Source organism: Salmo trutta, chromosome 22, assembly GCF_901001165.1.
Source record: "Salmo trutta chromosome 22, fSalTru1.1, whole genome shotgun sequence".
Lineage (NCBI taxonomy): Eukaryota > Metazoa > Chordata > Actinopteri > Salmoniformes > Salmonidae > Salmo > Salmo trutta.
Window position 1 is genome coordinate 48,240,881 of NC_042978.1, and position 27,174 is coordinate 48,268,054.

The window sequence follows — 27,174 nt, forward strand, 5'->3', positions numbered from 1 at the left end:
AACTGACATTTACTCCTGAGGTGCTGACCTGTTGCACCCTCTACAACTACTGTGATTATTATTATTTGACCCTGCTGGTCATCTATGAACATCTTGGCCATGTACTGTTGTAATCTCCACCCGGCACAGCCAGATGAGGACTGGCCACCCCTCATAGCCTGGTTCCTCTCTAGGTTTCTTCCTAGGTTTTGGCCTTTCTAGGGAGTTTTTCCTAGCCACCGTGCTTCTACACCTGCATTGCTTGCTGTTTGGGGTTTTAGGCTGGGTTTCTGTACAGCACTTTGTGACATCGGCTGATGTAAAATGGGCTATATAAATACTTTTGATTGATTGATTATGGAAAATGCTCTCCTAACCTGCTACCAATAAGTCACTTCCGGTCGCAGCTGTATCAAAGTGGCGTGTTTTTAGGGAGCCCCTTAGCATAATAGCTAGCTGAATAGCATGATCTCTTCAAAAATGTCGATTTTCTTTTTATGTACATGTTGAGGCTTCAAAATATTGGGCTCGTCCGGGATTTGAACCCGGGACCTCTCGCACCCAAAGCGAGAATCATACCCCTAGACCAACGAGCCAATACAATCTCACCAGGATAAAAAGGTTAAGAACATATTACAACCACAGATACTTAGAATTAATCCAAGATAGACAACTGCCTGTCGTTTTTAACGGAAGCAAATTACTCCAAGCGGGCAGAGAGGAACAACGGAAGTCCACTCAGTTCGTTACAGATTTTAGTTTTGGAAACAGAAAACTGTATTGATATTAAAATATTTCATCGATGAGAAAATTTGGCCAAAAAGTCGTCCAAAATCCATCTTCTCCCACTGCCGGACACTGAGTTTCCCATCACCACCATAAAACAACAACCGGATGCTTCACATTTATACATTCGGGTGAAATATCTGTGTCATTGTTCTGTGTTTTGATACATTACATAATTAATTATATAACATTTGGCTTTGTTCTACTAGTTAATTGAAGTGATTGGATTGCGCTTTTTGCCAATGTGATTCCGACCGAATATATGGGATATAAGGACACTGCTGGCTACTGTCTATGTTCGGTACATTATATAATGACATTACATTTGGCTTTGTTCTCTGACCGAGTTGTGCTTTTTTTTTTAATATATATATATATATTTATAGCCTCTGTCACAGGTTTTCATCGCGTATATTTGTTTCAATGTGAAATGGGAGCCGAGGCGAACTTGATAACTAACTATCAAGATAAAATGATAAATCCGTTGTGCTTTGATTCGCGGCTCTCTGGTGGCTTAAATGCAGTTGCATTCGCTAGCAAGTTGTCTTTGGCTACCTAGCTAGCTACATGCATTACAGTATACGAACAGGTTGTTTTTACCCTTTAGTTAGCTAGTAAACTAACCGTTTGTGATTGGTTAGCTGACTTGTTAGCCTAATAAAAAAAATGTTTTCGCCATCGAGTGGAGTTTAGTCCACAGAGTTAGCCGTTTGCTTGCTAACGCTAACTTGGCTGGCTAGTCTGGGCTTTTTATCAACTAAGGGTCTTCTGAAATATTCACTCGTGGAGGTTACACTACAATTAATATAACATTATGATGATATACCATGTGTTACACATTCGCCTACCATTTCATGTCTGACTTCAGGCAGACAGTTTTACTTCTGTCAGCTTCCACTGCAGATGCAGGTGGTGTTAGTACGCTGGACGTACATCAAAGCAAATTGTATTGGTCACATGTGCCGAATACAGCAATCCAATCACTTCAATGCTGGTAACAGGAAAAAACAGGAAACGGCCTTCCCCACAGAATCGTCTAGAATGTCATTGTATGCTGTAGCATTAAGATCTCCCTTCACTGGAACTAAGGGGCCCGAACCATGAAAAACAGCCCCACACCATTATTCCTCCTCCACCAAACTTTACAGTTAGCACTATGCATTGGGGCAGGTAGCGTTGTCCTGGCATCCGCCAAACCCAGATTCTTCCGTCAGACTGCCAGATGGTGAAGTGTGATTCATCACTCCATAGAACGTGTTTCCACTGCTCCAGAGTCCAATAGCGGCGAGCTTTACACCACTTCAGCCAAGGCTTGGTATTGCACATGGTGTTCTTAAGCTTGTGCGTGGCTGCTCGGCCATGGAAACCCATTTCACGAAACTCCCGGTGAACAGTTCTTGTGCTGACATGGCTTCCAGAGGTAGTTTGGAACGCGGTAGTGTGTTGCAACCGAGGACAGACGATTTTTACACGCTACGTGTTTCAGCACTCGGCGATCCTGTTGTGAGCTTGTGTGGCCTACCAATTCTCAGCTGAGCCACTCCTAGAAGTTTCCACTTCACAATAACAGCACTTACAGTTTACCAGGGACAGGGAAGCTTTAGCAGGACAGGTATTTGATGAACTGACTTGTCAAAAAGGTGGCATCCAATGACCGTGCCACATTGAACGTCACTGAGCTCTTCACTACAGCACATTCTACTGCCAATGTTTGTCTATGGAGACTGCATGTTCGATTTTATACACCTGTCAGCAATGGGTGTAGCTGAAATAGACAAATCCACTAATTTGAAGACGTGTCCACATACTTTTGGCCACGAAGTCTGTGTTTTCCACCAAGCTATCTTAAGACGAATGCAAGTCGCTCTGGCTAAGAGCATCTGCTAAATGTACCGTACTCATACCCTACTCTTAGTTAGCTAGGCCTTTGTATTCCTTACAGAACATAAGCCATCGATGAAGCACCTCTATCCCTTTCGGTCTTGTGCTCTCTGCTCCAGGCGTTGCCATGTCAGACCCTCTGCCTTAATCTCCTACTCTGTCTCCATGCGTTTCCTGCTCTGGTGCACTTTAAAAAATGCAGCTCAAAACATGTACAATTACCAGAAGTGGGGGGGGGGGGGGGGGGGTCAGGGCCTCATGCAGCCTCAACTCTAGTAAAAGTAGCTAGCTACATGTTCAACTCAACAAAAAAAAAAATACAATTTTCAATTTTTATTGACTTTTTGGACAATTTCATTTCCAGTGTCATCCATAATTGTTTCACTTCTTGTATGGTTTTTGCATAATCTTTCATAAGGCTAGAATGATATAGACCAGGATTAGACAATGATGTCATATCTTTCAGGAAGTGTATCTGCACCACCGGGAGAAAAATTAAACACCACCCACTGCCAAGAACTGAATGAGATGATTGAACATTTCATCCACAGCGTTGTACTGTACGCCTCCTAATCTCCTCAGGACTGTGACATCAACTCTGGGGTCTGGTTTATATCACTCTAGAGCTAAGGCTGATAAGAGGGCCATTGCTATGGTTACAGAACATATCTGCATAGCAACTGGAAGACAAAGAGGGACTGGACACTGACCCCGGTAGGTAGCAGGATGAGTAACACGTCACTAGACAGAAGACAGTTCATTGGCACAGAATGGTCTGCTCTTTTGCTTCCAAAAGCCATGAGTAAATAGAGAGTTAAACTTCATTTTCAAAATGTCACAAAAAAAAAATAAAAAACTACAGTATGGAACAAGTATGGTACTTTAACAGTTAGTGTGTGGGGTATTGAAACTTCTGGAGCTCTAGTGTTGCAGGCGGATGATACAAGATCCAGTACAATCTCCAAAAGCATCTGGCAGTTTGAGAGTGTGTGAAAGAGTATATCTGTAGTGAATCACCCCTCCAAAAAACAAAAAGTTCAACAAATAAGGCTGCATGATACAACACATCACTACCTGGCCATACACTCACAAGCACAGTAACAAGCAGACAGAATGAAAGACTGAGGACAGATAACCACTCAGATGCAGCAATAAGACTGAGAACTGAATGAGATGACGTACACAGTTCCATGAGGAGTGGAGGAGAGTAGTTGAAACGGACAGCTGGCCACCATGGTGGTCAAGCTTCTTCACTTCAAATCAAAAGCTGAAAATGGACAGACATGCACTAACATGTCGCCAGAGGTAAGCCAACTCTCCCCCAAGCCCCACACACCCTGCGAAGGCAACTAAGGGACAGCTCAGTAAACCTAAGAAGCGTTGCTCGGTTCCCTTAACAGCTTTGGATTTGGTAACATTTCAAAATCATTATGAAATGTCAAGTCTCGGAAAACAACATTGAACGTCTACCTGAATATAGACATAACCCAACAACCCAGCAATGTTTCTTATAATAAGTATAATTTGTGTTGCAGAAAGACGCATTACTGAATGCAAAAAGATACAAAGCTTAAGTTACAGGTCCAAATACAGTTTGGTTGAAAGCATTTCAGACTACACCGTACAATCTACAAAAGGCAAACCAAGTTATGTAGACAGAAGAGAAGCATGAAACATTTCCAGGACTGCAGAGACTTTCTGTGTGGGAGGGGGTCAGCGGTCAGTCCAGGTCCATAGGGTTGGGGCAGGCGATGGAGGGGAAGATTGTGTCGTCAGGTGGAGGTGAGGGCCGTCTTGTCTCCTTCGTAGCAACACAGCTCTGCTCAGAAGCGCTTGGGACCCCAGGGAGAGGCCTTGTTGGTGGCCGCCACAGGAGCACCGAAGCTGGGGAAGTCCTCTGAGCTGCTCATGTCTGGGGCCTGGAGAGGAAAAACAAGTACGTCAGTGATCATTGAACTACAAATGACTGCATTCCAAAACTACAAGAAAGACAACACACAAAAGTAGCCTGGATGGTCGCAGATCTGTGTTAAATACAATGACCACAGGAAAAAGTATGGCAAGACAGTATAAATAGATAAGGGACCAGACTAGCACAAAAAGGTAATGGGTCAGATTTGTCAAAGGAGGAAAAAAAATAAAGATCTGTCACCTCTCTCACCTTCTCACTGCCGGTTTGCCACGGTGCCTCCCTCACCACGAAGCCTTTGGAGGAGCCTCGCTCTCGTCCTCCCTCATCCATCGAGGACGCACCACGGTCACCAGTGGGCTTCATGTACGTCATCTTAGATTCATTCTCATTCACGTCAGCCATCTGAACACAGGAAACCAGTTTGATTTTTAAAAAGCTATATGAAAATGGGGGGGGGGGGGGGGGGGGGGTGTTGAAGGTACTGTTCATTCAAGGGAATCAGAAAGTGTGTATAACAGTCAAATGAAGAGCCAAAGATTACAGAGGGGGAATTTTTTTTTTTTTTTTTAAATAGGTAAATGCTTTATCAATGATACAGATCAATCAATAAACTGACCAATAAAGACTAAACTTATCACTGACCAGACACAGAAAAAAAAAAATGACAGTAAATTACAAAGCATCAGAGGCTATGGAGAGCCATGGTGGACACCAAGGGCCAAGAGGATTAAGTCAAGTAAATGGAGGATGCCCAAAATGGCTTTGAAAGTCCAGGGTGAAGTTTCCCCTAAGTACAGATGGAGGATCGGCTTCCCTTCCTGAAATCCTAACCTTAACCATCAGTGGGGAAAATGGCAAAAAAAAAACTGACCCAAGAGCAGCATTTAGTGGCAAATTCACCCTGCACCACTTTGAAAGGAGTACTTACGTATTCCTCTTCCAGGTTGAGAAGGTGGTCGATGGCTTCATCCACCAGCTCAGGACGTCCAGTAACAAACACCTGATTGGGGTCAGCAGCTCCGGGCTGGGGGAATCTCAGGTCAACCTAAAAGCAGGAAGTGAAGCCAAAGAGGGCATTGCATTATACACACACTAAACGCATCCAATAGCATGTACAGACAGAACACGTTCAAATGGATTCCCAGAATTCAAAGGGACAAGGCAAGACGACCCTGTAACATTTGTTTTTACAACCTTATCCGAGACGATGAAGAAAAAAAAAATAATAATTAAGCCTAGTCCGAGACAGATGGACTAAAATCCTATTTCAATAGACAATTTTCATTGAGCATGCTTGTAAGTCCGAGAAACTGGCCCACTGAAAAGGGCCCCCCCCCCCCCCCTCACCTTGAACTCATCCATGATCTTGCGGATGCCCTTGCCACGGGCCCCAATGATGCGGGCGTGGACACGGGCGTCCAGGGTGATATCCTCAGAGATCATCTCCTCCAGCTCATCCACGATGGCCTGGATGGCATCCTTGGCGGCTGTAGCCTTGTGCTCATACCCCGTGATGGTGATCTGGTCCTGTAGGGGGGGGGGGGGGGGGGGTGGTGCATGTCAGGACTATAGAACTTACATGAGGGAAGATCCAAGACCACTCTCCTCTGACTTTCTCCAATGCTTTTTGTAAAGGACAAGGGTTTGAGGACAAAGGCAGAAGAATTGACAACAGAAGGCGTAACCCTGTACCTGGTTGTCGTCGTTCTTGTCTGGGAACTGGATGTTAACTTCGTGCTCTGTGCGGATGTTGGTTATTATGGCCCCCTTACGGCCAATGATCTTGGGGTGATACTTGGGGTCCACAGTGATGGTCAACTTGAAGCTCCTGAGGGACTGCAATGAATAACAAGTACAAAACAACATCACCAGTCAGAACCATGTCACTCGTCGCCTGGTCTTTCTGCCGGTTGGGCTGGATGCCAGATGGCATAACAATGACTAGGCAACAAACAGATCCGAGACCAGTGTAACTTGTGATTGACTGCAGTCAACACTTTTAATACTGTGGTTCTGTGATGTAAAGCGCAGTAAAGAGAGAGTAACACGTACCCGATCCTCCTGCTCAGCAGTCAGCTCTTTAACACGCTCCAGGAGACCCTCCTTAGCGCGGTCCAGGTGATTGGCCAGGCCAGTAATGGAGATTATATCGGACTGCAGCTCAGGAGCAGGCACTTGAATATTAACCTGGCGGTGGAGGCAATAGTAAAACACTAGAATGTTGAATAAAACATCCAGACAGAAGAGACTCTGTATCCTGAATGAGTCCCATTTCAGCTACTCCCCTAACGTAAAAAAAGACAATGAAACTACTCTTACGTACCTCAAACTCATCCATCATCTTACGAATTCCACTTCCCTTCTGCCCAATGATGTAACGGTGAAGCTCAAAAGGCACTTCCACTTCAGTGGTGACAGGGACCAAAGCCTGAGGATAAAGGAGGAGGTAGTGAAACATCAGTTCAACTATATGGGGGGGGGAAAAAATGAAAGTGAAAAACACACTGCTCTATACAAGTCACAAATAACCTCCGTAAAGAGTTTACTGACAGTACAGACAGATTATTTCAATGTGGAAATCCCAACGTTCAAGAAGACTGACCTTGAGTGACTCCACAGCAGCCTCGCATCGCTCCTTGCGGCCAGAAAGCACGATGACGTCACACTTCTTAGGTGCATTGGGATCCACATGTGCTGCAGGCTCTTCAACCACCTCCCCGTTAGCCTCTCCGTTCTCCTGCACTGCAGCCTCGGCCAGGGGAGCTGGGGAAGAACAGAGGGGGGAAAAAAAACAAAAGGTTGATTAGAAAGAATAAACCAGGCAGTTGAACAGCAGAAATCTGAAAGACTTGCTTCAAGCAGCCTTGAAGTAAGAGACATCTCTTAACAATCTATGATCATTACATTTTAGGTCATTTGCCTGTAAAGTACGAGTGCTGATTTTAAACTAGTCAAAATTGATCCCATATCAGCACTCCTGTGTTTGAATACTGCCTGAGAACGACAGGTTGCTTTACCGGCTGAGCCTCCTTTCCCCGGACCATCCACTCGCTCAGGGAATTTGATCTGCACGTTGTGTTCCCTGGTGATGCCCTGGATACGGGAACCTTTGGGACCCATGATGGAACGGTGGAACTTCTGAGGAATCACACACTCCATGGTCACCTGGGCATCCTGGAGACAGAGGAGGACCGTTAGCCAATCAGAGAGGACAGGCTAGTTATGACATGGGAATCATGGTACTGGGTGAACGAGACTAAAGGGTTTTTGCATCCTTATGTCCCAGGAGATGAGTATGAGGCACTCCCACCCCCCCCCGTATGAGGCGCTCCCACCCCCCCCGTATGAGGCGCTCCCACCCCCCCCCGTATGAGGCACTCCCACCCCCCCCCCCCCCCGTATGAGGCACTCCCACCCCCCCCCCCGTATGAGGCACTCCCACCCCCCCCGTATGAGGCACTCCCACCCCCCCCGTATGAGGCACTCCCACCACCAGTGGTCTATGTTAATGTCAGCTCTATACACACACACACACACACATATATACAGCTCAAAAAAAGGGAACACTTAAACACAATGTAACTCCAAGTCAATCACACTTCTGTGAAATCAAACTGTCCACTTAGGAAGCAACACTGATTGGCAATAAATTTCACATGCTGTTGTGCAAATGGAATAGACAACAGGTGGAAATTATAGGCAATTAGCAAGACACCCCCAATAAAGGAGTGGTTCTGTAGGTGGAGACCACAGACCACTTCTCAGTTCCTATGCTTCCTGGCTGATGTTTTGGCCACTTTTGAATGCTGGCGGTGCCTTCACTCTAGTGGTAGCATGAGACGGAGTCTACAACCCACACAAGTGGCTCAGGTAGTGCAGCTCATCCAGGATGGCACATCAATGCGAGCTGTGGAAAGAAGGTTTGCTGTGTCTGTCAACGTAGTGTCCAGAGCATGGAGGCGCTACCAGGAGGCAGGCCAGTACATCAGGAGACGTGGAGGAGGCCGTAGGAGGGCAACAACCCAGCAGCAGGACCGCTACCTCCGCCTTTGTGCAAGGAGGAGCAGGAGGAGCACTGCCAGAGCCCTGCAAAATGATCTCCAGCAGGCCACAAATGTGCATGTGTCTGCTCAAACGGTCAGAAACAGACTCCATAAGGGTGGTATGAGGGCCCGACGTCCACAGGTGGGGGTTGTGCTTACAACCCAACACCGTGCAGGACGTTTGGCATTTGCCAGAGAACACCAAGATTGGCAAATTCGCCACTGGCGCCCTGTGCTCTTCAGATGAAAGCAGGTTCACACTGAGCACGTGACAGATTCTGGAGACGCCGTTGAGAACGTTCTGCTGCCTGCAACATCCTCCAGCATGACCGGTTTAGCGGTGGGTCGGTCATGGTGTGGGGTGGCATTTCTTTGGGGGGGCCGCACAGCCCTCCATGTGCTCGCCAGAGGTAGCCTGACTGCCATTAGGTACCGAGATGAGATCCTCAGACCCCCTGTGAGACCATATGCTGGTGCGGTTGGCCCTGGGTTCCTCCTAATGCAAGACAATGCTAGACCTCATGTGGCTGGAGTGTGTCAGCAGTTCCTGCAAGAGGAAGGCATTGATGCTATGGACTGGCCCGCCCGTTCCCCAGACCTGAATCCAATTGAGCACATCTGGGACATCATGTCTCGCTCCATCCACCAACGCCACGTTGCACCACAGACTGTCCAGGAGTTGGCGGATGCTTTAGTCCAGGTCTGGAAGGAGATCCCTCAGGAGACCATCCGCCACCTCATCAGGAGCATGCCCAGGCGTTGTAGGGAGGTCATACAGGCACGTGGAGGCCACACACACTACTGAGCCTCATTTTTACTTGTTTTAAGGACATTACATCAAAGTTGGATCAGCCTGTAGTGTGGTTTTCCACTTTAATTTTGACTCCAAATCCAGACCTCCATGGGTTGATAAATTGGATTTCCATTGATTATTTTTGTGTGATTTTGTTGTCAGCACATTCAACTATGTAAAGAAAAAAGTATTTAATAAGATTATTTCATTCAGATCTAGGATGTGTTATTTTAGTGTTCCTATACACACACACACACAGAACAAAAAATATAAAAACATGTTTTCCTTACGTACAAAAAGCTAAATTTTGTGCACCAATTTCTTTACATCCCTGTTAGGGAGCATTTCTCCTTTGCCAAAATAATCCAGGTCACCTGACAGGTGTGGCATATCAAGAAGCTGATTAACTTATGGATAGGGGGCAGTATTTTCACGGCCGGATAAAAAACATACCCGATTTAATCTGGTTATTACTCCTGCCCAGAAACTAGAATATGCATATAATTAGTAGCTTTCGATAGAAAACACTCCAAAGTTTCTAAAACTGTTTGAATGGTGTCTGTGAGTATAACAGAACTCAAATGGCAGGCCAAAACCTGAGAAGATTCTGTACAGGCAGTACCTTGTCTGACCATTTCTTGGCCTTCTTTGTCATCTCTATCCAAAACAAAGGATCTCTGCTGTAACGTGACATTTTCTAAGGCTCCCATAGGCTCTCAGAAGGCACCAGAACGTTGAATGATGACTTTGCAGCCCATGGCTGAAAAACAGTAGCGCATTTGGATAGTGGTCGATCTGAGAACAATGACACGGGTGCGCGCATGCACGTGAAGTCCATTTTAGATTATCAGTCTGAACGAAAACAACGACTCCTGGTCGGAATATTATCGCTTTTTTACGAGAAAAATAGCATAAAAATAGATTTTAAACAGCGTTTGACATGCTTCGAAGTACGGTAATGGAATATTTTGACATTTTTTGTCACGATACGCGCGTCACCCTTCGGATAGTGTCTTGAACGCACAACAAAACGCCGCCATTTGGATATAACTATGGATTATTTGGAACCAAACCAACATTTGTTATTGAAGTAGAAGTCCTGGGAGTGCATTCTGACGAAGAACAGCAAAGGTATTCCAATTTTTCTTATAGTAAATCTGAGTTTGGTGAGTACCAAACTTGGTGGGTGTCAAATTAGCTAGCCCGTGATGGCGAGCTATCTACTCAGAATATTGCAAAATGTGCTTTCACCGAAAAGCTATTTTAAAATCGGACACCGCGATTGCGTAAAGGAGTTCTGTATCTATAATTCTTAAAATAATTGTTTTTTGTAAGTAATTTAGTAAATTCACCGGAAGTGTTCGGTGGGAATGCTAGTTCTGAACGTCACATGCTAATGTAAAAAGCTGTTTTTTGATATAAATATGTACTTGATTGAACAAAACATGCATGTATTGTATAACATAATGTCCTAGGGGTGTCATCTGATGAAGATCATCAAAGGTTAGTGCTGCATTTAGCTGTGGTTTTTGTGACATATGCTAGCTTGAAATGGGTGTCTGATTATTTCTGGCTGGGTACTCTGCTGACATAATCTAATGTTTTGCTTTCGTTGTGAAGGCTTTTTGAAATTGGACAGTGTGGTTAGATTAACGAGAGTCTTGTCTTTAAAATGGTGTAAAATAGTCATATGTTTGAGAAATTGAAGTTCAGATTTCAGGAGTTTGTATTTCGCGCCACGCCCAATCATTGGATATTGGAGTGGTGTTCCGCTAGTGGAACGTCTAGATGTAAGAGGTTTTAAACAGCATGATCATTACACAGGTGCACCTTGCGCTGTGGACAATAAAAGGCCACTAAAATGTGCAGTTTTATCACAACGCCACAGATGTCAAGTTGAGGGCTTGCGCAATTGGCATGCTAACTGCAGGAATGTCCACCAGAGCTGTTATCAGAGAATTTAATGTTTATCTCTCTACAATAAGTCGCCACCAACGTTATTTCAGAGAATTTGGCAGTACCTCCAACCGGCCTCACAATCTCAGACCACGTGTATGGTGTCGTGTGGGCGAGTGGTTTGTGAACAGTGTCCCAACGTTGTAAATAGTGTCCCGTGGTGGTGGGGTTATGGTATGGGCAGGCATAAGCTACGGACAACCAACACAATGCACAGAGATACGGTGACAAGATCCTGAGGTCCATTGTCGTGCCATTCATCCGCTGCCATCACCTCACGTTTCAGCATGATAATGCACAGCGCCCCCCCCCCCCCCCTCCCATGTCCCAAGGATCTGTACACAATTCCTGGGAGCTGTAACTGTCCCAGTTCTTCCATGGCCTGCATACTCAGACATGTCCACCCACTGAGCACGTTTGGTATGCTGGATCGACAGCGTGTTCCAGTTCACAGCAATATCCAGCAACTTCACACAGCCATTGAAAAGGAGTGGAACAACATTCCACAGGCCACAATAAGCCTGATGAAGGAGATGTATTGCGCTGCATGAGGCAAATGGTGGTCTCACCAGAAACTGACTGGTTCTGATCCACACTCCTACTTTATTTTTTTTACATTTTAAGGTATAGTATATCTGTGACAGATGCATATCTATTCTCAGTCATGTGAAATCCATAGATTAGGTCTTAATGAATTTATTTCAATTGACCGATTTCCTTATATGAACTGTAACTCTTTGAACAAAAATCTAAATACAACAATTTCAGTGTAAATGCCAGCTGAAAAGTACCAGTGGTCAGGCTTTGGCCCCAATTAAGAGCAGGTCCATTGAGGCCATGGCCTAGTGAGACACTGGAGCCATGGAATCAGAAGACAGCCTTCTTGGTAAGACACTGGAGCCATGGAATCAGAAGACAGCCTTCTTGGTAAGACACTGGGCTAAGTCTCCAGTGGAAAAGTAGTCATAAATAAGTTGGTAAAGCCCTGTGAACTCACCAGGTCCTCGATGATCTCCAGCATGCGTTTCTTGGCTGCCTCCACACAGTCTTTGGCTCCCTTCAGAGCGACCTTGTCGCTGTTGGCGCCGCTCCTGGGGAAGCTCACCATCACACCGCCGTACTCATCAGCGATGTCCCTCAGCACCTGCCCACGGCGAGCCACAAAGTACCGGTGGTGCTTGGGGTCCACATTCATTACATCCTCCACCACGTTATCCTGAGGGATGACAAGCAAGCATGGGGTTTAATATTCAGCTGTGTCAAACAATACAGTGTATAATATAAAGGTTGGAGTCAGTACCAAAATGACAACAGTTTCCTTACACTCAAACTTACAAATACACAGGAGTTTGATTCCGCTGTAAACACAAGTACGTAACATCAAAACAATATTGCCAGGAGAAACTTTTGATTAGTCAGTTTCTCCTGTTTTCCCCTAATCAAATCAACAAGATGTATTGATAAAAAAAACGGTCTTTACCAAGCTCTTGATGAGTTCCTCCAGTTCTTTCTGGGCCTCTCTGACGGCCTCCTCTGTCCCCACCACGGTGATCAGCTCCTGGTCCTCGTCCTCAGGTGTAGGGAAGATAATCCTGGCTCCAGTACTGTCACGTACCTTACGGATGTTACCACCTCCTTTACCGATCAGGAATTTATGGTACTCTGGTTTAGCCTTCAGCTCAGCTGTGTGACTCTTGGTTTGCTAGGGATAGAAAGAGGGAAAAAAATATATTTCAGAATGTTTTTATTGGAATGTGCTGCAACATAATGGTGGAGCTGATTAGTTCAGTTTACTTCCTTGAAAGGTGTGTACATGGACTACTGACAACCAGGTTTGGGATTAAGGTGACCACGTCCCAGATTGTACAGGACAGTCTCACATTTTGGCCCTTCATCCCCCTACCAAACAATCAGACGCTGTATTTTACAAAACATTTCTTATTTTTTTGTGTAGACTCAGAGGTGCCGGTTTTGATTATAGGTGCAACTGTCCCAGAGTTCATGTTAAAGGACTGATCATCATCATAAGGACACACGAAGAGGAGACTAGCATTAGGGTAAGTGAGGTAGTGTATAGTGGTTTATGGTCATCCAACCACTAACACAGTTAGGAAGCTTGGTCAGGAAGGGTCCAGTATTGAGTTGTGTTGAGGTGGTGCAGAGTTCTGACCCGTTGTCTCTGGACCTCTGTGTCCAACTAAAGAACAGAATATTGGGGGTTTGAGACACACCACCCACCCAACCAGGTACAGCCTGTGATTGACTGACCAGGTCAGCCAATCACAGGCAGGGGAGTGTTCTAGAAGGGCTCTTGGCAACCCCGTAACAATGCCAGAGGTCCGAAACCAGGGGATGGTAGCCTCTGCTGGGCTGGAGAGTTCCTCTCTAAAGTTTGTGGCTGTGTCCCAGGGCCAGAGAGTTTTTTTTTTTTTTTAACAAGTCCATTTGTCCCATATTTCATTCAGACATTCCAACCTGTGTCGTATGCTGTCACATTGCGCTTATGCCCAGCTATATATCATAAGGACGTGGTGCTGGTGATGTTTAACACTTTCTCCAATCGTTGTTGAGATCTGATATTCTGCACAACGCAAGATGACACGTAGGGCAAGGTCATATCGTCAACCAATCACATTTGTCAAATCCTTTTGGGCTAAATTCCAGCTAAAACTTGGAGAGGACCGCTAACTACTTATAAAAAGTGTGCTTCTAACGAAGAACAACAATAGTAAGTAGGCCTAAGTAGCTGTAGCCTATTAGAGAAAAGGTCCTTTCCTCACACTTGGTAGGCTGCTTCTACTTTACTCAACAGTTAAAAAAAAATAATAATAAATCCTACCAGTTTTACATTCCTTGAGACCAACCAGAATTGTTACTGTGGATAAATATTCGCAAATTTGTAGAAAACAGTCAGTCTCATTTCTGCATCACCAAATTTCGTGCGCACTAAGCATTTTTTTAAAATGTGGCCACCCTAGTTAGGATGATTTCTATTTCAATTGCTTTTTAGTGAAGGATAATTGGGAATTGCAGTTTACTTCCTGAAATTGAACCCAACCCTCATGACAACCATAGCCAATGAACAAAAAAAAAAAAAACAACCTGGTCCCTCAACCTACTAATAAGTAAAGCCTAAATAAGACAACTAAGAGCAGGATCAAACCTTATCCTGGGCCAGAGAGAGCAGCTGTTTCTTCGCCTTCTCCACCTCCTCAGCAGGGCCCCTGATGGTGACTGTGTCGATGCCGGAGCCCTCGGTGGGGAAGTGGATATGGACGCCGCCACACTCTTCCATGATGGAGCGGACAAAACGGCCCTTAGAGCCAATCAGGGAGTTGTGCAGCTTTGAGGGAATGGACACCTCCATCTCTGTAATGTTTGCCTGGGAGGGACACAATAGCGGCATATGTAGTTCATCGGGCACAGAATGGAAACATGGTTTCATATAGAGAGACAAATTAAGAACATTCTATCCTTATCTGCATTGACATAGACGAACACAGGCCATCTTAGAAGGAAATCTCCCTGCGAAAAGCCAGAAAATTACCAATTCTTTCTGGATAGCCAGGATGCGGATTCTGGCGGCCTCACAGTTTTCCTTCTTGCCGGTGATGACGATCATCTCAGAGTTGCTGTTCTCGGCAGGCAGGTCAATCCTGGTGTTAGTTTCCTCACGAATCTGGAAATGAAGGAATTACTTTGTCAGGTAATACCATTTTTTTTCTCCTCCCATATTTTAAAAAGCCTGAAATTGTGAAAGAACTGTGTCCCAAACCAAGTTTAAATTTATATCCTATTAATGAGAATATACCTTCTTGATGTTGGCGCCACCTTTCCCAATAATGTTCTTGTGGAATTGTTTGAAGATGGGAACTGAGAGAAAGAAACCATTCTCCACCTGAAAAAGACAAATCAATCATAGATAAAAAACAGTTAATGTGAAAACATTTTTTCAAATCTGCAAAGCAAGATTTGACATGTTCAATACACTTACGGAAAGAGCTATCAATCATACCAACGATGAAGTGCTTTACCCGGCACAACATCTTGAAAGCCAAATGTACTTAACACATTACACTAACCTCATGCAACGTAAAAAAATAAGAAAGGTTAAACCTAGTTGTCACAGAGAGTCAATCATTGAGACGTTTGTTTGATGATCTACATACCATTTCAGCAACCATCTTAGCCATGAACTTGGAGCATTTCTCCACCTCATTTCTTGGACCACGCAGCTGAACGATGTCACTCTTCGCTGCCGGGTCTGGGAAGTTGATGATGACCTGCAAATCGACACATTACTACTTTATGTACAGCTTGGAATTTTTTTTATATTTTCCTTTTCCTCATACAACACCTTGCTTCTACACCTGCATTACTTGCTGTTGGGGGTTTTTGGCTGGGTTTCTGTACAGCACTTTGAGATATCAGCTGATGTAAGAAAGGCTATATAAATACATTTGATTTGATTTAAGTGCCCATCCTAACTAAAATGAACATAGTTGTTTACTGTAATTATACAGCAAAATGTTATAGCTGTATACACTTAAGCATTTACCAGAGCCATACATGTACAGCTCTTCTAAATATATGAATCTGGCACACACGATCATGGTTTCTAAGGCTGCGTTTAAAAATCAGGCAGCCCAATTCTGAGCTCTCCCCCCCCCCCCCTTCCCACTAATTGGTCTTTTGAGCCATCAATTTTATTTTTTAATTTTTAAATTCCACTCTTTTGTTAATAATTGGGCCAAAGAGCAGAATTGGGCTGCCTGTGTAAATACAGCCTTGCTGACTGAAGTCTTACTGAGCCAGTCTCTGACGTCATCAGGTGTGTTCCCACGGCAACATGGTTTGTGACTCACCTCAGGGAACTTGTCACGAACGTCCTTAATCTTCTCCCCTTTTTGGCCAATGATGGCTCTGTGAAAACGCTGTTCAATGATCAGGTCCTTTGTACGCTCGTTCTCCTGCAAGAGAGACGAAAGGTTGAAGGACAACTCCCAATGGGGACGTGTGTGAGAGAGCGAATGTATTGTGATACTCACCATGCGCGACGCTAGCTCAAGCAGCTCCTTACTGGCTTCCTGAACCCCCTGGGGATCCCCCTCGATGCGGATCAGGTGGCTCTTCTCGTTGTCAGGGGGGATACGCACAGACACCTTGTGTAGATCTTTGATGCGGTTTACTGTACAGGGCAGGAAAATAAACATGTTTTTTAACCACCATTTAGTAATACGCTAAATATCTTAAATACATTGGTGTAACTTTGTATTTATTTATTATCTTACTCTTCCCACTTCTCAAACCAACCTCCGCTTAAAAACATAATACTTACTGTTGGCACCGCCCTTCCCAATCAGGTGTCTGTGGAATCTGGGGTCCACACTGATCTCCCTATAATCCATGCGGCTCACCTAGAAGGAGAAAATGAAATAAACATGGCATCAAATGAATGATTGTAACTACCAAGTCCTAAAACCAAGGAAACCAGTGTGGTTTACACAGTCTGTCCTTGGGACAATGAAACAAACTAGGCCTAGGCTCAGATTAAAGCCTACTCTTTAACTACAAAGCATGCTCAAGGGAGACTCTCCATTGAATACTCTTTAGCCCAGTAATCTAATAGGCTTAATCTGGTTTTGGTAAACGGGCTTTCTGCTTAGAGTGGACGAGGCTAGCCTGGTCCTCTTTATTTGGATGGTCTTTACCAGGTCAGTGACGATGGCTTCCATCTGACTCTGCACCATCTGCATGTCTTTGGTGGGGCCTTCCAGGGTGATTTTATCCTCACCCTCAGTGAACTCAATGTGCACCTGCAAAACACAGAAACACCAAGTCAGGCCTTGAGCTGCATCCCCTCTGGAACAAACACATGCCCCACACACACACACACACACACACACACACCTTGGGCATTTGCTGGGTAATCTTGGCCAGGTTCTGCCCCTTCTTGCCAATGATGAAGCGGTGAAGCCAGGAAGGAGCTACGACTGATGATACAGTATAGCTGTTAGCCTGGGAAACACAAACAGGGTCACATTTAGAAACTGAGAAGCCATTGAGGTCATGGGACATCCTCTTAGACCAGAGGCCCTGAAAAGGTGCTATACGTTAGTCATTTAGCAAGCAGCCTTATAGAGAGCTACTTACAAATCAGTGCATTTAACTAAGGTAAAAAAATTTTTTTTAAAAACACATTCATTCACATTGCAAGTAAAACCTTCAAAAATAAGGCATCTACCTTTGACTAAACATCAGTGAATACCAGGCCCAGCCAGGTCGGTGAGAAAGGTGCTGCGTATGTCTTATGTAATGTATATCTACCTTGGCCCTAACTTCATTGAGACCTGTATAGTACGTACTGTGTAGTGTTTCTGTTGGAATGTGTAACATATCTACCTTGGCGTAAACTTCAGTGAGAGCCTGACCCAGCCGGTCTGGCTCCCCGCGCAGGATGACGGTCTCCGAGTTGCTGTCTGGGGGTGGGATCTCGACCGAGACGCCAGTTTTCTCCAGGATCTCCTGCAGGGTGTTTCCCTTGGGGCCGATCACGTACTTGTGCTGAGATTTCTTCACCTCTACCGCGATGGTGGTGGCATTTTTCTGCTGGGAGAAAAGGGAAGACAGAGCACTGGAAATTAGTGTAAAGATAAAGTGTAACTTGGTGCATTTCACTGTTGCATATTCAAAAATGTTAATTGTATTGGTCCCAATTTGAATAAAATGTTAAGACTGTCTCTTTCTTTTCAGTCTAAGACGGCAGTCGTGCCACGGAAGGCTAGTATGAACCTCCATAAGGCCCCTCAACAGCTTCTTGAGACAACCGAAGTCACGCCCTGATACCCTGAGGCTACATGACAACATTCCATACATGTTAAAAACACAGACATTCAATCATTCCTGCTTAGCTAGCAGGACATACAGTTGAAGTCAGAAGTTGACATACCTTAGCCAAATACATTTAAACTCAGTTTTTCACAATTCCTGACATTTAATCCTAGTAAATATTCCCTGTCTGAGGTCAGTTAGGATCACCGCTTTATTTTAAGAATGTGAAATGTCAGAATAATAGTAGAGAATCATTTATTTCAGCTTTTATTTCTTTCATCACATTCCCAGTGGGTCAGAAATGTACATTCAATGCTACAAAATACTAATTGACTGTCTTTAAATTGTTTAACTTGGGTCAAACATTTCAGGTGGCCTTCCACAATCTTCCCATAATTAATTGGGTGAATTTCGGCCCATTCCTCCTGACAGAGCGGGTGTAACCAAGTCGGGTTTGTAGACCTCCTTGCTCGCACACACTTTTCAGTGCTTGGGGGGTCATTGTTCATTTGGAAGACCCACTAACGTCCCACCTACCCCAGAGAGGTTAGAAGAGGACAGAACATAGACCTACACACCTTCCCCTCATAAATCTTCTTGATCATAGCCACAGCAAGGGCCACCTGCTCCTTCTCCCCAGTAATGACGATCTCCGTCTTATTGACGCTGGGTGGGGGGACATTGATGCGGGCTCCCGTCTCCTGCATCATATCTGCCACCAGCTTGTTGTAGGCACCAGTGATGAAGGGGTGGAACACCTTGTCGATGTTCACCCTCTCCACAGCACGCTTGTCCTGGAGGGGAGGACAGAGAGCGGACAGTCATCAGTTAGGTTGTCCAACACTCGGACTGATATAACAATTCACAAATTGAACTAGCTCGCTTCCAAACCGTGTTCATGGCAGTGTAATAACAGTAAGGCCAGTGTTAGCAGTATAGGGGCATGTTCATTAAGTAGGGTGGTTAACTTAAATGGCAGAAATTATAAAGAGTTTTAAATATAAGGTAACAGATATGACTGAAGTAGGAAAAAAAAAAAAGTTGTTCCGCAAAGGATTCCATAGTGAGTTAGGAGGTTATTATGTGGTAGTTAAGTCAGCGAGTGGAGAGTAGTTATAGAGGATGACACTAGAGCGATAGCTAGGTAACTCATGACACCAGGTTGGCTACCTGCTCGGCAGAGATGAGCAGAATCTCATGCTTGGCCTTCTCCAGGCCCTCCTTGGTGCCAGAGATCTTGATATGGTTGCTGGGGTCATCTGGTCTTGGGATCTGGATCTTGGTGGCAGTCTTGAGTTCCAACTCCTGTAGTTTCTCCCCATTCTTGCCGATGACAAAGCGATGGTGTTCTTTGGGGATGGCCACAGTAGCTGAAGCCTGGCGTAAAAAAAAAAAAAAAAATCTCAACATGAAGGAAAATGGTTAACATTAACACAAAGGTAAATAAATAATCACTAAGTAGTCACCTTGGATTAACTTTAGTAGCCGTGCATGAATTCCTATTGAAATGGGATGACTGATTTAATTTTATTTAGCCATGATAGTCCACTCAGTAAGCATTGCCACTGTTTTCCAGGGAGTCCTGAGGTGGGGTCCTCAAAACAACACACTGATAGTACAAGTTTGGGAAATCAAAGGATGAGTCTAAATTTAGCTCTGATATACACTGTAACCTACATTGTTATAATGAATACAACAGCCACATAAGGGCTAAATGTGAACCCATCGATCTACACAGACCTGAGTCTGCAGTCGGGACACAATCTCCTTGCGGGCCTTCATCACCGCGTCCAGTTTCCCAGACACCATGATGGACAGACCCTGGTCTTTAGCCATGGAGAGTTCCAGGTGGGCTCCAGTCTTATGCATGATGTCCACACAGACCTTTGCCTGATCTCCTTCACCGAACTGGTTGATGTCCTTGTACTTGCGCTCTTCCAGAGGGACGTGGAAAACCTAGCAGGGTCATAAGTTAAAGAGAGCAAACATCACATGTTTGAACAATAGACTTTAGGTCTACACACCCAGGTTTGCCAAAGGCAGAAGAGTTGTTCGCTACAACAAACATGGGTCGTGTCCCAAATGGCATCCCTATTCCCTACATAGTGCACTACTTTAGACCACAGCTCTATGGGCTCTGGTCAATAGTAGTGCACTATATGGAATAGGGATACCATTTGCTACAACAAACAGTTTCTTATTCCTCCAATGCAACAAAGTGTTGCGTAAACTCTGCTGCTGTAGCTACCTGGGTGATGACAGAGGATTTGAGGGGCCGGATCTTGGAGGTCCAGGCGTTGACTGGTTCCTGGGTCCCCTCAGGTGAAGCAGCCTTCTCAGGCAGCGGGGGGAAGGCATCCTTGTAGGCTGGGGCCTCCTCATCTCCAGCAGTACTAGACCCTGTGTCAGAACCATTAGAAACAAGCCACCATATATAAAAAAAACTCACTGACTACGAGTGTCTGAAATGACTAAAAATGGCAGCTACATGATCGGTTCAACGGCAGTTACTACAACTCATGTCTTGTTGTTACTTCAGGTTTTAGTTAGCATATTTGTTGAGAATCATTGATAACTGATGGCTAATTTAAAAAAAGCCAGACTAATCTACCCAGAGGAACAGATAAAACAGTAACTCACCGCCTGCCTGCTCTGCAACGAGCCCAGAGCGGTGCTCGTTGAAGCTTTCCTGCGTAAGTACAGCGACTGAGCTCATGGTCGAAATCCCACGTTTACACGGAGTACGAGTGTGTCACTAGTAAAAGAAAAAGAGGACATAATTAGAGTTAAAAGAAAACAAAAATAGCCTGCATAGCTAAGACATGACAGACTCAAAAAGACAAGATTATTAAGTTGTGATGTCTTTATAAGGCCTTGTCTCATAGCTAGAAAATACAATAAACAATGAAAACAAAAAAAACAGACCACTTTTATAGTTAGGGTTAAATATATAGTAGTACAAAACACATTGACCAGTTTGAGTGGACTTTGGATGTTGGGCCCCATTGTCTTATCTACCGTTATCAAAAGACACCATGCCTTTCCAGGAGGGATAATCCCTGTGCTAGCTATTACCCATTTCACACGCCATCACTTTCTTTGAAAGTCTGACAAATAGCCTCAGTGCGCAGAATAGGCAAATTAAGCATAACCAAGAGGACAAACTGATTCATTGCAGTAGTTACATGTGACGTTGACCCAAGACGCTGATCTCGGATCAGTTCAGCATTTTCCACACTAGACGTTAAAGGTTAGGATTGGGGGGAGGGGAGGGGTATCCCAAAGGCCAGCTGATGGCGATATTAATCTGTTGTGGATGGTTTTCATTTTACAGTCCAAACGCATTGTATGCAGCAAACACTCGTATCCCATGGACCGGTATGTACCTAAGAAACATTCTCCATTCAGGTTGCAAAAAAGTGTCGATTTCCTCCTTAACTAGATTTTACGGCGAGAAGGAAGAAAAATGCGTACTTTCTTAATGAAACACCATTTCCACCACCATGTTAGTGGCTAATGGTACTTCCTGATGTTGCGCCCTACGTTTAGCAAGAGGTAAACATACTGCTGCAACCTGATTGGCTGAACGCGATACATAACATCCAGAACTAGCATTCCTAGGCATTAGCCACTTTAGCATGGTGGTGGAAAATGTTTTAGAGAAAAAAAAAAACATTTCCCTGTCTTTAAGTCTAGTTAGAGGAAATTGACACTTTTGCAACCTGAATGGAGAAAGTCTTACGTTTAAACATGTCCACGTGAGATACGAGTGTATTGCCGGCTGCATACAATCCATCTGGACAGTAAGATGGAAACGACTCAAAATTGACATCTGCCTGCCTTTGGGCTAGTGGAGGGGGATCCTAAATCTGTACCTAGGGGAAACTTGACCCCGGAGCCCAATCTATGCATAGTCACTTCACCCTTACCTACATGTACAAATTACCTGGACTGACCTGCACATTGACTAGGTAACGGTACACCCTGTATAAAGCCTCTTAAAGTTAAAACTTAAGTTTACATTGCAAATATTTTCTTAACACTTCATGAACTGCACTGTTGGTTAAGTGCATGTAAGTAAACATTTCACAGTAAGGTCTACACTTGTTGTATTCGGCACTTGACAAATACATTGATTTCAACAACTAAGTTGAGGTTGTTGGCCTAGGCCTTTTCTAAGCTGGGTGAATGAGCTTTCCCAAGGTTAAGAGGATTCCCCCACTGACCCGTTCAGTTCAGCCACCCACTGAAGCTTCCCCTAGGTACTGATCTAGGATCAGCTTCTCCCTCACCAGTCCTAACCAGGTAGGTCAGACTAAACACTGAGCACGTGCACTAGGCGTAGGGTGAAGTTGTCCCTAGACGACACTGATCTTGGGTCAGTTTTGTACTTTTCCCCACTAATGGTTAAGGTTAGGATTTGGCGAGAGGGGAGCTGACCCCGGAGAACATTTAGACTATTCCTCTGCAAAATTGTTTTGCTTCAAATGAATGAGAATCAATGGGTTGGGGGGGGCATTATACCATCAAAATAGAATCCTACCAATCACAGAACATCCACTTGATGGGAAGGTCCTATCTAGTAATTATACTTTGTACTGGCACACAGCACAGTCAATGGAGGTGGTGCTTGGGATCCTTAGCAGGGCGTTAGTACAGCTGTTTTCACATGCTTTCCAGAACAGCACCCTTTAAGGGGCCTCTTCCTTCTAGGCTAGGCATCTTTCAGGCTGAGCAGGCCGAATCATTGGTGTGTTATGTAGTTCACTGTGCTAACTACAGGCCAGCCCGGGTAAGCCATACTACTGGCGTCTCATTGGTTTAACACGGAGCAACAAAACAGCATTGCACCCAAAATGGAAAATGTTGAAAAGATTTCACAAAGTTGACTGAAGTGCTTCAAGCCTTCTCTAGAAAGATTTGAGAATGTTATATACAGTACCAGTCAAAAGTTTGGACACGTACTCATTGAAGGGTTTCTTTTTTAATTTTTTTATTGTAGAATAATAGTGAAGACATCAAAGCTATGAAATAACAAATGGAATCATATACAAACCAAAAAGAGAAAAAAAGTCACATTTTAGATTCTTCAAAGTAGCCACCCTCTTGCCTTGACAGCTTTGCACACTCTTGGCATTCTCTCAACCAGCTTCACCTGGAATGCTTTTCCAACAGTCTTGAAGTTCCCAACATATGCTGAGCACTTCTCGGCTGTTTTTCCTTCACTCTGTAGTCCAACTCATCCCAAACCATTTCAATTGGGTTGAGGTCAGGTGATTGTGGACGCCAGATAATCTGATGCAGCGCTACATCACTCTCCTTGGTCAAATAGCCCTTACACAGCCTGGAGGTGTGTTATTGTCCCGTTGGAAAACAAACATGATAGTCCCACTAAACCCAAACCAGATGGGATGGCGTATCGCTGCAGAATGCTATGGTAGCCATGCTGGTTAAGTATGCCTTGAATTCTAAATTAAATCACTGAGTGTCACCAGCAAAGCACCCACACGTCCTCCTCCATGCTTCACGGTAGGAACAACGCATACGGAGATCATCCATTTACCAACTCTGCATCTCACAAAGACACAGCGGTTGGAACCAAAAAGCTCAAATTTGGACTCAGACCAAAGGACAGATGTCCACCGGTCTAATGTCCATTGCTCGTGTTTCTTGGCCCAAGCCAGTCTCTTATCCGTGTCCTTTAGTAGTGGTTTCTTTGCAGCAATTCAACCATGAAGGCCTGATTCACACAGTCTCCTCTGAACAGTTGATGTTGATATCTGTCTGTTACTTGAACTCTGAAGCATTTATTTGGGCTGCAATTTCTGAGCCTGGTAACTAATGAACTTGTCCTCTGCAGCAGAGGTAATTCTGGGTCTTCCTTTCCTGTGTCGGTCCTCATGAGAGTCAGTTTCATCATAGCTCTTGATGGTATTTGCGACTGCACTTGAAGAAACTTTCAAAGTTCTTCAGATTTTCCAGATTGACCTACCTCCATGTCTTAAAGTAACGATGGACTGTCGTTTCTCTTTGCTTATTTGAGCTGTTCTTGCCATACTATGGACTTGGTCTTTTACCAAATAGGGCCGTCTTCTGTATACCACCCCTACCTTGTCACAACGCAACTGATAGGCTCAAATGCATTATTAAGGAAAGAAATTCCACAAAGTAACTTAACAAGGCACACCTGTTAATTGAAATGCATTCCAGGTGACTACGTCATGAAGCTGGTTGAGAGAATACCAAGAGTGTGCAAAGCTGTCATCAAGGCAAAGGGTGGCTACTTTGAAGAATCTCAAATATATTTTGTTTAACAATTTTGGTCACTACCTGATTCCATATGTGTGATTTCATAGTTTTGGTATCACCACTATTGTTCTACAATGTAGAAAATAGTAAAAAGAAAAGAAAAACCCTGGAATGAGTAGTTGTCCAAACTTTTGACTGGTACTGTATACACTGATTCAAAGTATTTCAATGAACTCCAGGTATATCTGACAAGCATCTGGTTTGTGATTGACCCAATAATATACAAAATATATAGCCGCCAACCCATCCTAGTATTTAAAAAGTAAAATGTCTGCCTTTGCTCTTTAATTACTGAGCCAGTGGATGTGGCCAACAAGGCCATCTTTTCCACTGCCTTCCATTTGAAAACTGCAGGTTAGAAAGGACTGCAGCATGGCTATAATTAGGAGCTTAGAGTAGTGTCACTTCTTACCAGCTAAATGGTCAGTTACCAGATAATCCGTCCTGTAAAGCTGCCTGTTCGTGTCAGCCTGCCAGCTTTTGCCTGAAAAGCACAATCAAAAAAAAACATACTGGTTTCACAGACAGTCGGGTGATAAAATACTGGACATTCAATTAATAGATTAAGTGGTATATTCAAATGTTGGGATTTGTGTGTGTGTGGGGGGGGGGGGGGGGGGGGATAAAACATTAAACCAAGCTTTGACATCTAATTAATGGCTGGAGGGATCCCCCTATAGAAGAAGCTAGCATACAAATCTGGGCCTACTTGCTTGAAGGTAAAAGGTAGTTTAGAAAAAGCTAAGAAACCAAAACATATTCTTGTTTGATATTAGATCAGTGGTAAGTATTATATTATACTACAGACTTGGCCAGCTTTGTCATATAGCCTAATGAGGTGTATGTCTCTTCCAGTGAGACCACAGACTCAATTTGATTTGGCCTTTACATCTGACGCTAAATTAGCCTTATTCATATAACTGGCATTTATTGAACTTTCAACCCCAGTTAGTCAACTGTGATAGATCAACGTGGGGTTGCAGCTGAAAAGCTAAAAAAAAAAAGACTGCTAGCTAACGTTAGCTAGAACACTGGCCTACCTCTGCCTAATTTACAAGCTAGCTAGCAAAATAGCTAGTTAGCTGGATGGCGTTTAAAAAAATAAAATAAAAACAATTACCTAGCTAAAAAAAAAAAAAAATCAAACGATGTGACGTGAACATTGACAGACTATCCCAAGGCCACGATAGCATCAGATGAATATTGGTAGCTAGCTAACTGACCAAAACATAAAAATGTTAAATAGATAGCTAATATTCCCTGGTTTCTCGCGGCTAGGTACTACGTCGACATGACAAGAAATGTCCGAGGAATTCTTGAAAATGGACGATTGCAATAAATAAGCTAACTGAATCTTACTTGAGAAGGATTTTTATTTTAATTAAAACATTAATCGTGTATTCCAGTAAAACGCCCCCCCATTGCGTTTTGCGAGACGCCACTTCTATTGAAAACTTTATGTAGACGCATTAGCTTGCTAGCTAGCTAGCTAGCTAATAAACTCGTATAAACTTTGACCGTGCGAGATAATGACACGTAGCTGCAGTGCTAGCGCTAAGCTAGCTCCGGCGGCTAACAACCAGTTTAAAAATTGAAACACCCTCATGGAAACTTCATTATAAAAAAAATGTAATTAAAACATTAAACCGATAAAAACGGTGGTTAGATCTTACATTTTACACATTGTGTTTAAAAAATTAAATAATCAAAACCATGATAAGTTAAAGATATTCTCCCATTTTTAATACGGAACGTTAGCTCCACAATAATCTACACAAAGTCCACGTAGGCATAAGGCAGCCGAACAAGGGGAGAAATGACATGGAGGCGACTCAGGCCAGAGCACATTTTGACAGTGATAATATTTCACCGCATCCTCGACAACTATCAGCCGCCCCGACTGGCTAAATGTCGACGGTAATAACGAGCACATCGCCTTTAATGTTCCTGGTACGTGTTACATTTTGTGAAACAATTTTGTTAGCTACTTACTTGTGTTTATGTTCTCGTCTGCCCTGGGTGGTGCAGAAGCTGTGATGAAACTCCACTGGCGAGAAGGTGGAACTGAAGGCCGAAGGATAGCTATATACCAGCACCACCCTCCAATCGTCTTCTCTAACGTCACGTCAACAGCCTCTGATTACAATTCACTGATTTTTCATACAGTGAAGAAGAAAAGAAAGAAGAAAAAAAAGTATATTTTTCATGTAACATTTTCACTATGACTACATTTGATTATGATTTGATGGTGTGTATATCTGATATGTTTCAGTTTTATACACCCGTCCCCCCCCCTCCCCTCCAGAAAAAAAATGCTACAGCTTGAGAAATCAAATACATTAAACTCTGACGAAAGATGACGTTTCATAAACCCGAGTTGCTACAATTCAGATTTTTTGTCGGTATTTCTGATGCTGTAACTGGAGCCGAAAATTATTCGATGAGTAACAAGTATTCTCAGCTGAAGTTTCATGTGTTTTGCAACATTGTAGCCAACAATGTCGTTTTAAACCAGTTGTTACGTCGTTGTTGTTGTTGCACCGTCGCAAATAGTTAACCCCCAGTTCTCAGGTCGACGATGTGGCTATAGGATCCATGAAGAAGTCGATGACGCCTTTTAGTATAATCAAATGTACACGTATGCATTCACTTTTTACTTTACATATCTGTGCTTTACGTGGATC

At 44.0% G+C, this 27,174-nt stretch overlaps 1 protein-coding gene and 1 non-coding gene across 5 annotated transcripts; both read right to left on the reverse strand.

Annotated features, from left to right (window-relative positions):
• Positions 1–503: 503 nt before the first annotated feature.
• On the reverse strand, positions 504–575 carry trnap-ugg (transfer RNA proline (anticodon UGG)). The gene has a single exon. It is a non-coding gene; the product is annotated as a tRNA-Pro (tRNA).
• Positions 576–2,964: 2,389 nt separating this feature from the next.
• Positions 2,965–26,585, reverse strand: hdlbpa (high density lipoprotein binding protein a). 4 transcript variants are annotated; one of them, XM_029708260.1, is made up of 28 exons: positions 26,483–26,585; positions 24,903–24,974; positions 20,822–20,936; positions 20,430–20,581; positions 19,922–20,137; positions 19,352–19,558; positions 18,760–18,975; positions 17,753–17,956; positions 17,261–17,368; positions 17,062–17,166; positions 16,689–16,767; positions 16,399–16,538; positions 16,216–16,320; positions 15,520–15,633; positions 15,162–15,248; positions 14,898–15,029; positions 14,514–14,732; positions 12,831–13,052; positions 12,348–12,566; positions 7,576–7,732; positions 7,161–7,321; positions 6,882–6,986; positions 6,611–6,745; positions 6,251–6,394; positions 5,906–6,085; positions 5,487–5,603; positions 4,799–4,960; positions 2,965–4,565 (listed from the first exon to the last, which is right to left on the reverse strand). In XM_029708260.1, the coding sequence occupies exons 3-28, from the start codon at positions 20,895–20,897 to the stop codon at positions 4,470–4,472; spliced, it is 3,858 nt and encodes a 1,285-aa protein (XP_029564120.1). In that variant the 5' UTR covers positions 20,898–20,936; positions 24,903–24,974; positions 26,483–26,585; the 3' UTR covers positions 2,965–4,469. The 4 variants fall into 4 exon arrangements, with proteins under 4 accessions (XP_029564120.1, XP_029564121.1, XP_029564118.1 ...); XM_029708261.1 differs by having other exon boundaries at positions 4,808–4,960; positions 17,753–17,959; XM_029708258.1 differs by having other exon boundaries at positions 17,753–17,959.
• Positions 26,586–27,174: the final 589 nt, after the last annotated feature.

Excerpts from the sequence above, each read along its gene's own strand:
- hdlbpa (XM_029708258.1), bottom strand. The coding sequence starts at position 20,897 with ATGAGCTCAGTCGCTGTACTTACGCAGGAAAGCTTCAACGAGCACCGC. Across the intron at positions 16,321-16,398 it reads TTGAGCTAGCGTCGCGCATG|GAGAACGAGCGTACAAAGGA; the intron begins GTGAGTATCACA and ends TCTCTCTTGCAG. Across the intron at positions 15,634-16,215 it reads TTCGTGACAAGTTCCCTGAG|GTCATCATCAACTTCCCAGA; the intron begins GTGAGTCACAAA and ends GTCGATTTGCAG.